The 16,407-nt window shown below is 39.2% G+C and overlaps 1 protein-coding gene across 1 annotated transcript in view; it reads left to right on the top strand.

Annotated features, from left to right (window-relative positions):
- Nucleotides 1-1,001: 1,001 nt before the first annotated feature.
- RC3H2 (ring finger and CCCH-type domains 2) overlaps nucleotides 1,002-16,407 on the top strand; it is a 58,838-nt gene continuing 43,432 nt past the window's right edge. The window contains exons 1-4 of the mRNA XM_011931418.1: nucleotides 1,002-1,245; nucleotides 8,991-9,288; nucleotides 13,240-13,357; nucleotides 14,376-14,609. Of these exons, the coding sequence (XP_011786808.1) occupies nucleotides 9,058-9,288; nucleotides 13,240-13,357; nucleotides 14,376-14,609 (583 nt within the window). The 5' untranslated portion in view covers nucleotides 1,002-1,245; nucleotides 8,991-9,057. The remainder of the gene's footprint in view (nucleotides 1,246-8,990; nucleotides 9,289-13,239; nucleotides 13,358-14,375; nucleotides 14,610-16,407) is intronic.

The raw sequence follows: 16,407 nt of genomic DNA on the forward strand, positions 1-16,407 counted from the left end.
AGAGACGGGGTTTCACTGTGTTGGCCAGACTGGTCTCTAACTTCTGACCTCGTGATCCACCCGCCTCGGCCTCCCAAAGTGCTGGTGGTATTACAGGCGTGAGCCACCGCGCCAGGCGTCATGGTCATTTTCTAGCCTACATTCTTTAGTTTCTCATCAGTAACAAGAGGTACATTGTATCTGCCTTCTAGGATCACCTTGCTAATTAAATGAAATGTAAATAAAACTAAAACATTTAAAATTAAATATCACCTAACACAGGACCTTACACATACTAAGTAGTTTATAAATGTTAATTCTCTTATCCCTATTCCAAGTCTGTTTCATCTATAAATCATAAACAGTAAGAATCATTCTTACCTTAATTCGCTGTGGAAAAAGCTTCAACAAATATTTGAGATATGATGCCAGAATTTGTGCTTAAATTTTTATCTTTGCCAGCTTTTGAGGCGCTCAGAGCTTTTTTTTTTCCTTTGGACTCTTTGTCTAGGAACAGACTTCTCTCTTCAATAAAGAAGGGAGACGTGGAAGTGCCTGCCAAATACATGTTTTCTTTTTTGTTTTTGTAATTGGGAGATTACTTGACATTGTGGAGGGATTGAGGGATCCTGTCAGCTTGTCATTACAGGAACGTGAAGTAGAATGTAACACAGATGTATCAGATTCTGCTCAATGGATTCTATGCTTTTCACGAAGGAGACACTGGCTCAAACCAGCGTCTAGGAAGCCGGCTCAAGGCGCAGATGAATGTGCAGGGAGTTTCCCATCAATCCCTTCGGCTTGCCTAGTCCTTCTCATAGTACCTCCCACAGTGCTCCGGGGCTCCCTTGTCACGTGATCGGGGTGGATCCGCTGAGGCAGAGGGAAGCTGATACGCAGTTTGGGTGGCTGGGGTTACTAAGCTTTCCTTCCAACTCCCGACTCCCGGGCTTGCGTAATCTCGCGTTAAGTTGGGAGTAACTTCTCGCGAGAGCTAGGTCGGGATCCCTCCAGGTCCGCCTCCGTGGTGAGGAGGAGGAGGAGGAGGAGGAGGAGGCGGAGGTGGAGGGAGAGGGAGGAGGAGGAGGCCCCGTCGCGGCCTTCGCCGCCGCCAGCGGGGCTGTCCCTGTAGCTCCCGATGGAGTTTGAGGTCGTGAAACCTCCGCCGAGCTCTGCCCCGGCGAGACGAGGCGCCTCCGTCGCCGAGCCGCGCCGTCGCGGGGCTCCCGGGAGCGGCCCTTAGCGACCCCACCCGGGCCCCCTCAGGTAGGGCGGGGGCGGGCACGATGCGGCTCGGGCCCCAGCCCGGGTGCCTGGTCCCCGGCGGTCGGGCGGGAGACCACTCTCAGCCCTGAGGCCTGTGAGCTGTCGCCCCTGGTGCCTCGAGGGTTGGGAACTGAGGGCCGCATCTGACACTCGGACGGAACCCGGGCCCTGCGGAGGCCCCTCTCTCTCTGGTAGGGCTTTTTCGATGCGGAGCGACCGGCTCAAATGGCCACCTTCCTTCGACACTGGCTGAGCGGACGCCTCTGACCCCTAAGGAACCCACCCAAGCAGAGGCCCGGCTTCACTCTCCCTTTCCTGCACCAGTTAGTAAGGGGGTTTAGAAGAGGTCCTCGAAAGCAAGTCCTCTCCTAGCTTTTCAGCTTTCTACCCTGGGGCTTCCCGAGACCCTAGCATAGGGGATGGTGGAGGCGATCTGAGTGGTAAATAGGAACCCCGGCCAAACAATGCCTTGGGAGGGCTTAACCTCCCTCGATGGGGATGGCTGGACCTGAGTGGTAGCACAGGGGTTGTGGCTAGGAGCAATGGCATGAAACACAGGGAATTCTGCTATGGCTTTCTTCTTTCCCTCTCTGATTTTTCCTTCTTGGTGTAGCCTCTTGAGGAGACTCTTCCACCATCTTAGAAGAATGGTAGAAAGCATCTTTGTTTCTCAGAGAAGCAGCTGTACTTTTTTCTATCCTTAGCTTTCAGGATGGGAGAAGATAAGGGTAGCTGTCATTTCCATCCTTCAAATAACAAGGCAACAGTTTAAGATACCGGCGGATACATCCTTCACACCAAAATTGACTCAAGTAATCACTGGCATAAAGTAAATCTAATCCAGTGATTTATTTATATTTTCATAACCCTTGGGTTCCCTTTTTAATTCGTCCTCTCCCTTTTTTTCATTTCTACTCTCCCCCTACCCATTGTGGGTGGGTGACTTTGTATGCCAAATAAAGTGCTTTAAGTAATCTTTTTTCCAATTTTGTATTGGCCAAACTTTAAGTTCCAATAGGAACTTTTGGTTAACCTGTGGTGTTGCTACACCACAGTGGTAAAATGTCACTCAAAAGCAAAGAAACAAATGTTAGCCGGTGCAGCCTTTTATTGGTTAAACATACAAACTTAGTTAAAAACTTTCTACAATATTAAGAATATTAATAGATTCTTCTTTTTAAAACACCTTTTGTCTGTCTAAAAAGCTATACCACTGTTCTAGCTTCACAAGCCTTTCTTACGTTGTTTACTTCCACGTTCAATTTTTGAAGAAGTAGAGGTCACTACATCCTGTTAAAGGAAAAACAGTGTAAATATTGTTTTCCAGTATTGGCATTTTCATTGATTTGGAGATTCATGTTTTCAAAATTTTAGAGTTTGGAAAATTGCTAGAGGATAGAATGTAAAACATATTCTAGTTACGTTTAGAAAAAGCAGATGTTATAATTCAAACAGGCACTTGTTCTGTGAGGATTTAATTACACGCGTGTTCATTAGTGGATCCTTTGAGTTACCCCTGATCTGTTATTTCTGTTGTGGCAACCTGACATGTAAGAAGACTTATGTCCTTTGTTCATATATTTTTGTTAAATCATACTCTGCTTTTGTAATTTGCTGTCTTCCACTTTGAAAAAACCAAAAAATTCCATTTTGGCACAGCATTCTTCTTTACACTCAGGATTTTATATTCAAAAATTGAACTTATACATTGTTTGCAATAACTAAGAACGCTAAAAAAAAAACTTAAAGGTTGTAGTAAGTACTTATTGTTTAATTTGGACTGTGTTGGAGTTTCACTTTTTAGTGATGGGAAAAGGAAGCATGGGTAAAATAAAGCTAGTTGAAAATTTAAAATAAGTTCGTGTTTTGCATCCGGTCTCATGAATGTTATGATCAGCATTTTCTAATTTTACTAAAGCTTTAAGTGTGTGAGTTTAACCTCAATTTCTTGATAAAAGTTAGTTTTGAGTATTACTTTGTAATCTTAAATATTCTAGAGTTGCACTGTCCAGTACTAGCCAGTGGCCACATGTGACAGTTAAGGATTTGAAATGTGGCTAGTGTGAATTGACATGTCCTGTAGGTGTAAAATACCATATTTCAAAGACAATACTAAAATTTTTTTAATATCTCAATAATTTTAATATTGACAACATGTTGAAATGATATTTTGTATAAACTGGGATAAATAGAATGTATTACTAAAAATAATTTTACCTATTTTCTTTTAACTTTTTTTTTTTTTTTTGAGACACAGTCTCTCTCTGTCACCGAGGCTGGAGTGCAGTGGCACCATCTGGGTTCACTGCAACCTCCACTTGCAGGCTCAAGCAATTCTTTTTTTTTTTTTTTTTTTGAGGCGGAGTCTCGCTCCGTCCCCCAGACCGGAGTGCAGTGGCCGGATCTCAGCTCACTGCAAGCTCCGCCTCCCTGGTTTGCGCCATTCTCCTGCCTCAGCTTCCCGAGTAGCTGGGACTACAGGCGCCCGCTACCGCGCCCGGCTAGTTTTTTGTATTTTTTAGTAGAGACGGGTTTCACTGTGTTAGCCAGGATGGTCTCGATCTCCTGACCTCGTGATCCGCCCGTCTCGGCCTCCCAAAGTGCTGGGATTACAGGCTTGAGCCACCGCGCCCGGCCAGCAATTCTTGCGCCTCAGCCTCCTGAGTAGTTGAGATTACAGGAAGGCACCACTACGCCAGGCTAGTTTCTGTATTTTTAATAGAGATGGGGTTTTGCTATGTTGGCCAAGCGGGCCTAGAACTCTTGACATCAAGTGATCCACCCACCTCCCACCTTGGCCTCCCAAAGTGCTGCGATCACAGGTGTGAGCCACCGCACCTGGCCTCTTTTAACCGTTTTTAATGTGACTACCAGAAAATTAAAAATTACTTGGATTATAATGGCTCACGTATTTCTGTTGGACATTACTGTTGTAGATCAGCATTACTCTTCCAAGAAATATATTGGAATAAAAGTAGATGTATAAAAATCCAAAACTTCCAGATAGATTATCCTGTTACATTCAGAATAATTAAAAAGCTAAGGACTTTGGTAATATGAAGGATGAAGTTATCCATTGGCTATTACTTGATAGGCAGAAGTAAGTTCTATCTCAAAAAAAAGGATTTTTCTAGTCATCACTAATATTAGTTATATTTGTTAAAATAGAAAGATGGCTCATGGCTGTAATCCCACCACTTTGGAAGGCAGAGGTGGGTGAATCATCTGAGGTCGGGAGTTCAAGACCAGCCTGACCAACAGGGATAAACCCCATCTCTACTAAAATTACAAAAAATTAGCCAGGCTTGGTAGCGCATGCCTGTAATCCCAGCTACTCGGGAGACTGAGGCAGGAGAATCACTTGAACCCGGGAGGCGGACTTTGCAGTGAGCCGAGATCCCGCCATTGCACTCCAGCCTAGGCAACAAGAGTGAAACTCCGTCTCAATAAATAAATAAAAAAGAAGTTACCTCATTACTGCCCTATTAGAATGCATTGAGGCCAGGCGCAGTGGCTCACGCCTTTAGTCCCAGGACTTTGGGAGGACAAGGTGGGTAGATCACCAGGTCAGGACTTTGAGACCAGCCTGACCAACAGGTGAAACCCCGTCTCTACTAAAAATACAAAAATTAGCCAGGCATGGTGGTGTGCACCTGTAATCCCAGTTACTCAGGAGACTGAGGCAGGAGAATCACAGGAAACTGGGAGGCGGAGGTTGCAGTGAGCCAAGATCACACCACTGCCCTCTAGCCTGGGCAACAATGAAAAAAAAAAAAAAAAGAATGCATTGGAAGTTATATCTAATAGTTATTTTAAAACTGAGTTCAACCCCATAGTGTATTTAAGAAGTAAAATTTGAGTCATATATACTTCACACGTTAACAGCAAATTCACATATTATAGCAGTCTTTTAAATTGCAATTCAATTCCTTTTTCTCCAATGCAGAGTTTCTAGCTTACAAGTTGTTTCCATTGGTGTTTTGGTTTTTACTTGTCTTTTAGCTTGAGATCCAAATTGTACTTATGCTTTAAATATCATTTTTTTAAGAACAAAACTAATTATTTTTAAGTTTTCTAAACCGGGAAGTACCGTGACAGTCCATTTCAGTAGCTTATATTCCTCACATGGGTTAACTAGAATGAAAACAATGATTGTTTTAATTAGAAGAACTAAGCCCCAATGTTTACATTTTTATTAAGAGAATTGTAAAATGCTATATACATATATGACAATTAAAGAAGCATAAACTTTATTCCGGCATTTTAAAATCAGATGCTGTAGACCTGAACTGGCTGCATAATATGGTAGACTAATAAGAGAAAATGAAAGTATTTAGCTGGCTCTTATTAAAGCAGTTTGTAATTTGAATCATATAAGAGGTGCCTATTATGCTTCCTGTTTTGTGTGTCAGCACTTATAGCAAGGAACTTGCAGTCTGGAAAACTATTTGAGGGAAAAACTGTTTATGGTCCCACCGTTAATTTAGCATTTCTCACTCCTATGCTTTATCTTATTATCTTTCTTCAATTTTTGTAACTGGTAACTAAAATTAGTTTATACAAATAATTAGAATGTTTTTCTTAAGGAATCACTTTAGGTATCTTGAGTTGTAGGCCTTTTAATCCATTTTATCTCAGTTTGAAATGTTTTGATTATTTGGGAAGAATACTTCAGTAGTAACTATAAATATTCATAGCAATTTAGACTTACATAGACTCAAATGAGTTGCATAAAATGTATTAGTATAGGTCTAGAAGTTTTGCAAATTAATATATAGTCTTTGTGCTCCATGGTTCATTTATATGCTTTTTCAATTATAAAGACCATAGAATATTTACCATTTTTGGTAGTTACAGAAATATTTTCTAGGTAAACATTTGCAAAGTGCCTGTTTTGAAGGAATGAAGTTTCTTCTGTGTTTCAGATAAAATTTTATATTGTATTTATCTTAATTAAGGAATCTAGGATTTACTGATAATATCACTGAAGAAAAACTTTTAGGAAAAGCATTTCTTACATCTGATCGTGTAAGGGAAGTTTAGTTCATAATTTACTATCAGAAAGTTAGACTCTGACACGGAGAAGAAAATTTGGTAGAGTTATTGCCAAAATTTTGGCAGTGTTTTTTCTTTATATCTTAAAGGTATTAATTCAATTTGTGGTAGAAATTAAACTTCTCAGCATTAATTATGTTAAAACCTCTGATGTTTCTATGCCTAAATACACTAAGGACTATTGTAATATAAAACTATTAAGTGTGCTCTGGTATAGTTTGAAGCAGTTTAAAACTATGTAGTAGGTAACAATATGAAAGATAGCATTTTTCTGTTTAGTTGAAACTCCCCCCCAACCCCCTACTTACGTGCTTTAATATAAAGCATTTGAGAAAGGCCTTGGAAAACTAAGGAAAAGGTATTTGCTCTTATTTTGTATTACCAGGTGGCCTGTGATACCCTAAACCACAGAATTAACATTTCCAAACAAGTGGTCATTATGAAAAACTACATGCAGTGTCCTGTTTTCATAAATATTTAATCAGTTCAAGTTATTAACTAAATTAGGGCTTTCAGTAGATTTAAGATGAAATTCATTCTTCCTCAAAGGCCTCTTATTGTATAATTCTGCAAACCAGAAAACTGAATGTTGAAAATGTTCGGTAGTTTTAGGGAGTGATATATTCACCTGCTCAGTGCTCATCTCTAAAGTTGGAAGGAAACTAATTGGTTTTTAGATTGATGGCATTAATAGATGTGGTAATTTGAGGATGAAAGTTGTAAAATAAATTATAACTTGGAAGATTTGGTTACTTTAAAGATAAGATTTTAGATAATTTGCGTTAGAGGTATTTGAGAAAGTTTATATGTGGGTGCTTTTTACATAGCAAGCCCTGTAATTCATTTTTACCAAGTTTTTTTTTTTTTAATCTTGGTTTTTGTGAATATAAAAGCACAGGTCCAGGCACGGTGGCTCATGCCTGCAATCCCAGCACTTTGGGAGGTTGAGGCAGCCAGACACGTGAGGTCAGGAGTTCAAGACCAGCCTGGCCAACATGGTGAAACCCCTTCTCTACGAAAATTAGCCAGGCATGATGGCAGGTGCCATCCCAGCTACTTGGGAGGCCAAGGCGGGAGAATCACTTGAACCCAGGAGGCAAAGGTTGCAGTGAGCCGAGATCGCGCCGTTGCACTCCAGTCTGGGTGACAGAGCAAGACTGTCTCAAAAAAAAAAAAGAAACACAATAAAGGCTAATAGAATTTTTTTGTTTGTTGGCATAATGGAGAATACTTTCAGTTATGTATTTTTTCTCTCCTGAATGTGACTACATTTTTAAACATCTAATTTCTGTGGAACTAATATATTTGGGTTGGTAAACATTCCTGTGAAATAAAGTATTGGTTGTTTAATTGCCCTAAATACCTAGATTTCTTGTTCACCAGAGAGCTTTTGTCAGACTTATATAAGTCTTGAATTGGAAGATAAAGAAAATCTGGGAAGTTTAGTGTGTTCAAATTAGTGTTGTTTTGCTACTAAATCTTTTACTTTACTAAAATTGTGGATTTTTTTTTTTTTTGAGACAAAGTTTCACTCTTGTTGAACAGGCTGGAGTGCAATGGCGTGATCTTGGCTCACTGCAACCTCCGCCTTCCAGATTCAAGTAATTCTCCTCCCTCAGCCTCCTTAGTAGCTGAGATTACAGGCATGTGCCACCACGCGTGGCTAATTTTGTATTTTTAGTAGAAATGGGGTTTATTCATGTTAGTCAGTCTGGTCTCGAGCTCCTGACCTCAGGTGATCCTCCCACCTTGGCCTCCCAAAGTGCTGCAATTATAGGTGTGAGCCACCATGCCAGGCAGGAATATTTTGATCTTAGAAACAAGAAAAATTCTCTCACTGTTTTTTTTTATATATGCCTTTTCAGTTTTTAATCATGCCTATATAACTTTTTAGAATAATGTTTTTTCTTCTACGTCTTCCTCATTGGACTTTACAGTTTTGGTTATGTATATCAATCACTAAATAATATAGTTTTATCAGAAGTATTGTAATGAACAATACACGATTTTTAAGACAATTTTTTTGTTGGTTTTACTTTGGCACTGTATGTTGTGGTCAGCATTATCTTTCATTTATGAACAAACAACTCTCTTAATCATCTCTCACTCATCACAGTCTTCTCTTATATGTTGATTTTCAGTACCTCATTTTGCTTCCTAGCCAAGTCTTGTCAGAGATTTCTTCTTTCAGGTGGCAAGGCTGTTTTCTTCACACTTGAGTCTCTACAATATTATTTGGATGAGTAGTTTTCAAAGTTCACTAACTCCTGGCCATACCTTATTATGTTTTGGGGTACTGGTTATCCAAGGGAAACACTTAAAAAACAAAACAACAAAACAAACACCCCAGCAGTCCAAAGTAATTTGTGTTCCTAAAAATGGAATATGGAAAGTTAATTTGCTTGTTTGATGTGGTCATTGAGAAAAAAACATAAAAGCTTTGATGATTATTATGTGAGCAACCAATATAAATACAGTTTAGTTGAAAGGAACACTATTAAGGTATTGTTTCCATGCAGAATTTCAGAAATTTAATTAATTCCGTAAGTAGGTTTTTTAAAAAATACATCCAAATGTTATGAAATTATTCAGAAGTATTTTAGTTCTGAAGCCATTGGTTATTTAAGCAATTAACTCTTGAAAGGTGAATGATGAATATGTGGTTAATTCATACTTTTGTCCATTTCTAGCTTACAAAACACTACACAGCAAAATAATGATCTGCTAGACTGCTAACCCGAGCGTCCAGCTTCCACAATGCCTGTGCAGGCAGCTCAATGGACAGAATTTCTGTCCTGTCCAATCTGCTATAATGAATTTGATGAGAATGTGCACAAACCCATCAGTTTAGGTTGTTCACACACTGTTTGCAAGACCTGCTTGAATAAACTTCATCGAAAAGCTTGTCCTTTTGACCAGACTGCCATCAACACAGATATTGATGTACTTCCTGTCAACTTTGCACTTCTCCAGTTAGTCGGAGCCCAGGTAAGTGTTCAAGATTTTACTATAGGTTGGTGCAAAAGTAATCGCTGTTTTTGCCATTATTTTAACGGCTTGTCCAGCCTTCAGGCCACATGCGGCCCAGGACATCTTTGAATGCAGCCCAACACAAATTCATAAACTTTTAAAACATTGTGAGATTTTTTTTGTGATTTATTTTTATTTTTATTTTTTTAGCTCATCAGCTATCGTTAGTGTTAGTGCATCTTATGTGGCCTTTTTTTTTTTTTTTTTTGAGACAGAGAGTCTCTCTGTCTCCCAGCCTGGAGTGCAGTGGTGTAATCTGGGCTCACTGCAATTCCCGCCTCCCGGGTTCAAGTGATTCTCCTGCTTCAGCCTCCCAAGTAGCTGGGCCTACAGGCACGCACCACCATACCCAGCTAATTTTTTTTGTATTTTTAGTGGAGACAGGGTTTCACTATATTGGCCAGGCTGGTCTGGAACTCCTGACCTTAGGTAATTCGCCCACCTCGGCCTCCCAGTGTGCTAGGATTACAGGCATGAGCCTCTGCACCCAGCCATCTTACGTGGCTTTAATGGCAAAAACTGCAATTACTTTTGCAGCAACCTAATAATTTGTTACATGAAATAGTTATTGAACTTTGTTCAGTAATAGGTATAAAGTTTAGTGATCATTAAGGTGTAAAAAATAAATCTCAATGTACCTGATTTTCATGATTGTATTCTGCAAAAGATTTTCTTTAGATAATGTCATATCCTTATACAAACCATAGATTATATTATAGTTACATATTTCTTTAATTCTGTGGCTAAAATTTATGTATGTAAGTGATTTTGGTGGATAAGAAACGTTTTTATATAAGCATACATGTTTGTTCACTAGGTGATATGAAAAGAAATGTAATCAAAGCTTTGACCAGAAACAGGTTTTTCTGTTGTCGTTGTTACTCTTTTTTACCTCACTTAACTTTTTGTATAATAGTGCAAATGAAAAAATAGGGTCTGTGTAGGGATGTTTATATGGAAAACCAAAAACCAATGTGTCAGTAATAAATTCTGCATGATTTCTTATGACCATATGCTATATCAAGCTTATCTGACTTTCAGGCTGCATGCAGCCCAGGACAGCTTTGAGTGCGGCCCAACACAAATTCGTAAACTTTCTTTTTTTTTAAGCTCATCAGCTATTGTTAGTGTTAGTGTATCTTATGTGTGGCCCAAGACAGTTCTTCCAGTGTGGCCCACAGAAGCCAAAAGACACCTCTGAGCTATGTGATGCTTGAGTCGAACATTAGGGAAAAAAAAAGAACATGTGCTATAGAATTCGTGTTTGTAATTATTTTATTGAATCAAAGCAAGACTCTAGATTTGAAATAACTTCTATTTAATGAGGGTCTACTTTACATTAGGTTTGACAGTAAGTATTCAGCGTTTATTATTACTAATTCTTACCATAGCTTTTCAGGTGGTTATTATCCCCATTTTACAGGTTACGAAGAAGATGAAATTCTATACATCATGTACTGCATATTAAAGCCAAAAAGGAATTATTTTTCTGATTTGATAGAAAATCCAATAAACCAAAGTACTTCATTCATTCCCTTAGTATCTTGAATTTGAAGTCCTCCTTGTAAAGCACAAAATCTCTTTTCAGTGTTTATAATCAAGTTACACACCATGAAATCAAGGTGCATCTACAATCGATAGTGTATCTTAATTTAATTAGCAATATATTTTTGTTAATGGAGTATAAAATAATGTCTCTTGCAAACAATAACATTTTAGATTTGATAAAATACAAACTTTTTGTCAGAGTACTAGCTAACCACCAGACCCAGTGGCTTACGCCTGTAATCTCAGCACTTTGGGAGGCTGAGGTGGGCAGGCCGCTTGAGGCCAGGAGTTCGAGACTAGCCTGGGCAAGATGGTGAAACCCCATCTCTACAAAAAATACAAAAATTAGTCAGGCATGGTGGTGTGTGACTGTAGTCCCAGCTACTTGGGAGGCTGAGATGGTAAGATGGGAAGTTCATTTGAGCCCAGGAGGTTAAGGCTGCAGAGAGCCAAGATTATGCCACTGCACTCCAGCCTGGGTGATGGGAGTAAGACCCTATCTCAAAAAAAAAAGCAAAAAAACTAGCTACCATTTATTTAGCATTTGCTATAAGTCAGTGGGTACTGTGTTAATATCATTTGTAAATGTTATCTCAGTTGGTCCTTAAATTGCCTACAGGTCTTTACAATGTGACTTCTGTTACCTCTTCTACTACTGTTCTTATTCTGCTTAAGCTACACTGGCTTCCCTTAGCCAGTTCTGAGATATACCAAGTATATTGCCACCTGATGGCTTTTATAGTGACTGTTACCTTTGCCTAGAATGTTCAGTCTGTCTCCATTTTCTTTTTTTTTTTTTTTTGAGATGGACTCTCTCACTGTCATCCAGGTTAGAGTGCAGTGGCACAATCTCGGCTCATTGCATCCTCCACCTCCCAGGTTCAAGTGATTCTCCTGCTTCAGCCTTCCGAGTAGCTGGGATTACAGGTGCACCCCACCATGCCCAGCTAACTTTTGTATTTTTGGTAGAGATGGGGTCTCACCATGTTGGCCAGGCTGGTCTCGAACTCCTGACCTCAAGTGATCTGCCCACCTTGGCCTCCCAAAATGCTGGCATTATTGGCGTGAGCAACCGTGCCTAGCCTCTCCCTTCACATTCTTTATTCGCATCTCACAGTTTTCAAGGAGCCAGTCCTGACCACCCTAATTAAAATTGTAACCCCTTGCTAGTATTTCCAGTCCCCCTTATCTTTGCTCTATAATTTCACCTCTTGAAACACTACGTATTTATTTATTATGTTTTTAATTTATTGATTGGCTGCCTCTTCTACTCCCCACTAGAATGTGAGCTCCACAAGGGCAAAACATTTTGTCTGTTTTGCTCGTTGATATATCCCTGGTACCTATAACTGTGCCCAGTGCATGGTAAGCTCTCCATAAATATAAATATTTGTTGAATTATATTGCACTTTTGTAGTGACACTACAAAATACAGATTTTCATCTTCATTTTGCAGATATGGAAATTATGACTTGGAGCAATTAAGTAATTTACTCAAGGTCATTCATAGAAGTAGCAGAGCTGCAATTTTTACCCAAGTTTTGACGTTTGAATGAAAACACTGTATCTTATAATGCTTATCTTAAGTAAATAATATAGTGAAAAGGTGATAAGTGCTATGGGGGGAAAAGAAAAAACAACTCTGCCTTTTTTCTCCACTCTTTAATTTTGAAATTCTTTCGGACCCACAAAAAAGTTGCAAGAAATACTATTCAGAGAACTTGTATAACTTTCCGCAACTTAACCTAGTGTTAACATCCAACACCAAGAAATTAGCATTGATATAATACTGTTAACTTTCTGCTTCTTTTCTTTCTTCATTAATCCACACAGCTCCTGCTATTAAGTATGTTATTTTTTGTTGTTGCTGCTGCTGCTCTTATTTTGAGATGGAGTCTCGCTCTGTCACCCAGATTGAAGTGCACGGTGCAATCTGAGCTCACTCCAACCTCAGCCTCCTGGGTTCAAGAGATTCTCTTGCCTCAGCCTCCTGAGTAGCTAGGATTACAGGCGTCCACCCCCACACCTGTCTAATTTTTGTAGTTTTTAGTAGAGATAGGATTTCACCATGTTGGCCAGGCTGGTCTCAAACTCCTGACTTCAGTTAATCTGCCTCCTTGGCCTCCCAAAGCGCTGAGATTACAGGCCTGAGCCACCATGACTGGCCTTATTTTTGGTTTGTAGAAAGCAGTTTGGCTAGGTGTTTGACTTTAATTTTACTTAAATGGCTTTCATGTATTATCTATGCATTATAATTTTATACTCACCAAGATTATTACCAAGTACATAAATAATAGTTGTATGAGCTGAATGAATGTATTTCTGCAACACTTCTTTTTTTTTTTTTTTTTTTTTTTTAAGGTACCAGATCATCAGTCAATTAAGTTAAGTAATCTAGGTGAGAATAAACACTATGAGGTTGCAAAGAAATGCGTTGAGGATTTGGCACTCTACTTAAAACCACTAAGTGGAGGTAAAGGTAAGTTCATAAAATGCATTTTTACTTATAAGTAGGGCTTGGTGGTACATTTACCTTGAATGACTTGATGTGGATACCCTATTAAATTGTGGAAAAGGAGTTTGCTTGAGAAATGCCTTGAAAAATGTATAGATTGAGAAAATTACCTTGTCCCATTTTCTGAAAATAACCAATATTGTCATTAAGAATTCAAGCTGGGGCCGGGTATGGTGGCTCATGCCTGTAATCCCAGCACTTTGGGAGGCTTAGGTGGGCAGATCACAAGGTCAGGAGATAGAGACCATCCTGGCTAACATGGTGAAACCCCGTCTCTACTAAAAATACAAAAAATTAGCCAGGCATGGTGGAGGGCGCCTGTAGTCCCAGCTACTTGGGAGGCTGAGGCAGGAGAATGGCGTGAACCCGGGAGGTGGAGCTTGCAGTGAGCCGAGATGGCACCAGCGCACTCCAGCCTGGGCGACAGAGCGAGACTCCGTCTCAAGAAAAAAAAAAAAAATTAAAGCTGGGCGTGGTGGCTTCATGCCTGTAATTGGAGCACTTTATGAGGCTGAGGTGGGTGGATTTCTTGACCCCAGGAGTTTGAGACCAAGCCCATCTCTACTAAAAATACAAAAAATTAGCTAGGCTTGGTGGCACATGCCTGTAGTCCCAGCTACTGAGGAGGCCGGTGTAGGAGAATCACATGAGCCCAGGAAGTTGAGGCTGCAGTGAGCTGTTATCGTGCCACTGCACTCAACCTGGGCAATGGGAGTAAGATCTTGTCTAAAAAAAAAAAAAAAATTTACCAGAGTCACTGCATCTTGAAATTTGTACCGTATTTGAATTCATTGTTTAATAGTGCTTTTATCAATATAATATTATTAATGTAATAACAGACAGAATACTGTTAGAAAAATGAAAGCACATTACAAGGGACTCATTAGGAATTATGGCTTAATCGTTAAACACAGATAATGAAAATTGACTTTTATTTTTAATTGGAAAAGCTTTAGCTCCCTTTGTTTCCCTTTTCCTAAAGGTGTAGCTAGTTTGAACCAGAGTGCACTGAGCCGTCCAATGCAAAGGAAACTGGTGACACTTGTAAACTGTCAACTGGTGGAGGAAGAAGGTCGTGTAAGAGCCATGCGAGCAGCTCGTTCCCTTGGAGAAAGAACTGTAACAGAACTGATATTACAGCACCAGAACCCTCAGCAGTTGTCTGCCAATCTATGGGCCGCTGTCAGGGCTCGAGGATGCCAGTTTTTAGGGCCAGGTAAGATAGGTTACTATCTTACCTTTTTTATTAGTAAGGGGCTTGAGGATGCCAATTTCTGGAGCTCGGTGAATCCTGAGACTCAACCTGTCTTTATATGTACAAATATTGATATAATTAAAGATAAATTTGTTTTTGTTGTTGTTATTGCTGTTTTGTTTTGTTTTGTTTGAGACAGTGTCTCACTCTGTCACCCACGCTGGAGTGCAGTGGCACAGTCTTGGCTCACTGCAGCCTCGACATCCAGGTTCAAGCAATTCTCCTGACTTAGCCCCTTAAGTAGCTGGAACTATAGGCACACACTATCACACCCGGCTAATTTTTCTATTGTTTGTACAGACAGGGTTTCACCATGTTGGCCAGGCTGGTCTGGAACTCCTGACCTCAGGTGATCCGCCCGCCTAGCCTCCCAAAATTCTAGGATTATAGCCACTGCACCCAGCCAAGATAAATCCATTTTTATTAATCTTAATTTATATGATAGACAGTGTTTTTGTGTTTTAAAACAAATTTCTCATTTAAGCTTCAATTGCCGTCAAGATAGGCAATATAGCTACAGTTTTACAAATTAGAAAACCAAGTTAGAGGCCTAAGACTGAACACGTAATAAACCAAAGAAAGGTAAGCTGTTTTTTGGTCTGAAAAAAATGTTTAAACTCTTAATCGTTTTTAGGGGATAATTATTTATGATTAGTGTTATCTATGTTCTGTCTTAAAAAATCTTCACCTGTACCAAGGTTATGAAGTACCCTGCTGTGTTTTCTTCTAGAAGGTTTATTATTTGAAATTTGTGATTTAGAACTACAGTTCGGGTAGAATTTATTTTTGGAAAGGAAACTTTAATAAGTGATATTGGGACAACTAGATCAAAATGTGGAAAAAGACAAAATCAGATGCATTTCTTATTCTCTATAAACTGTATAAATTACAAACATGTCAGAAATCCTTATTAAAAATAAAAATAAATTATATAGTAATAAAAATCAATAAAAGAATATATTTCTGTATAACCTGTGAGTAGGGAACATTTTTCTAACTTTAACTCAAAATCTAGAAACAATAAGGGGAGAAATTGATATTTGACTGTATAATTTTTATGTTTAATTTACATCACAAAAAAATTATAACCAAAGGAAAAAGAAGACCAACTGGGGGAAATATAAATTATGTAACAAATGTACACAGAGGGCTAATATAACTAATATATACGGTATGTCTAAAAATTCAGAAGAAAAAGACCAACAACCAATTGAAAAATTGACAAAAGATGCAAGAAATACCATTTCTCACCTATCAGATTGGCAGAATCTTAAAGTCTGAAAATCTGTTGGCAAGGGTGTGAGGTACTCTCATCCAGTAGTCACGGGCATGCAAAGTGGTGCAAGAGAGGAATTTGGGCAACATCTGAAAATATTACCTCTGTGTTTACCCTTTGGTCTAGCAATCCCACTTCTAGGAATCTATCCCAAAGAGACAACGGAAGGTATAGAATGCATAAAGTTATAAAAGCACTATTTGTAATAGCAAACATCTGGAAACAACCTGAATGCCTATGCGTAATAAGGTACTAGTATAATAAACTGTGGTATATCCTTCCAGTGTAGTACTATGCAGCTGTCGAAAGAAATGAGGAAGAAGTATATATTCTGCTAGGGTGTGACCTCCAGATATGTTGGTAAGTTAAAAAATAAAAGCAAGGTCCAGAATGATGTGCTCAGTATAGTACTTTCTAAGTAAGAGAAGGAGGGAGAAAATCCAACTTACTCGTTTAAATTTTCCAAAAGAAACAATGGTAAAA

This window comes from Colobus angolensis, unplaced genomic scaffold, assembly GCF_000951035.1.
Source record: "Colobus angolensis palliatus isolate OR3802 unplaced genomic scaffold, Cang.pa_1.0 Scaffold9, whole genome shotgun sequence".
NCBI lineage: Eukaryota > Metazoa > Chordata > Mammalia > Primates > Cercopithecidae > Colobus > Colobus angolensis.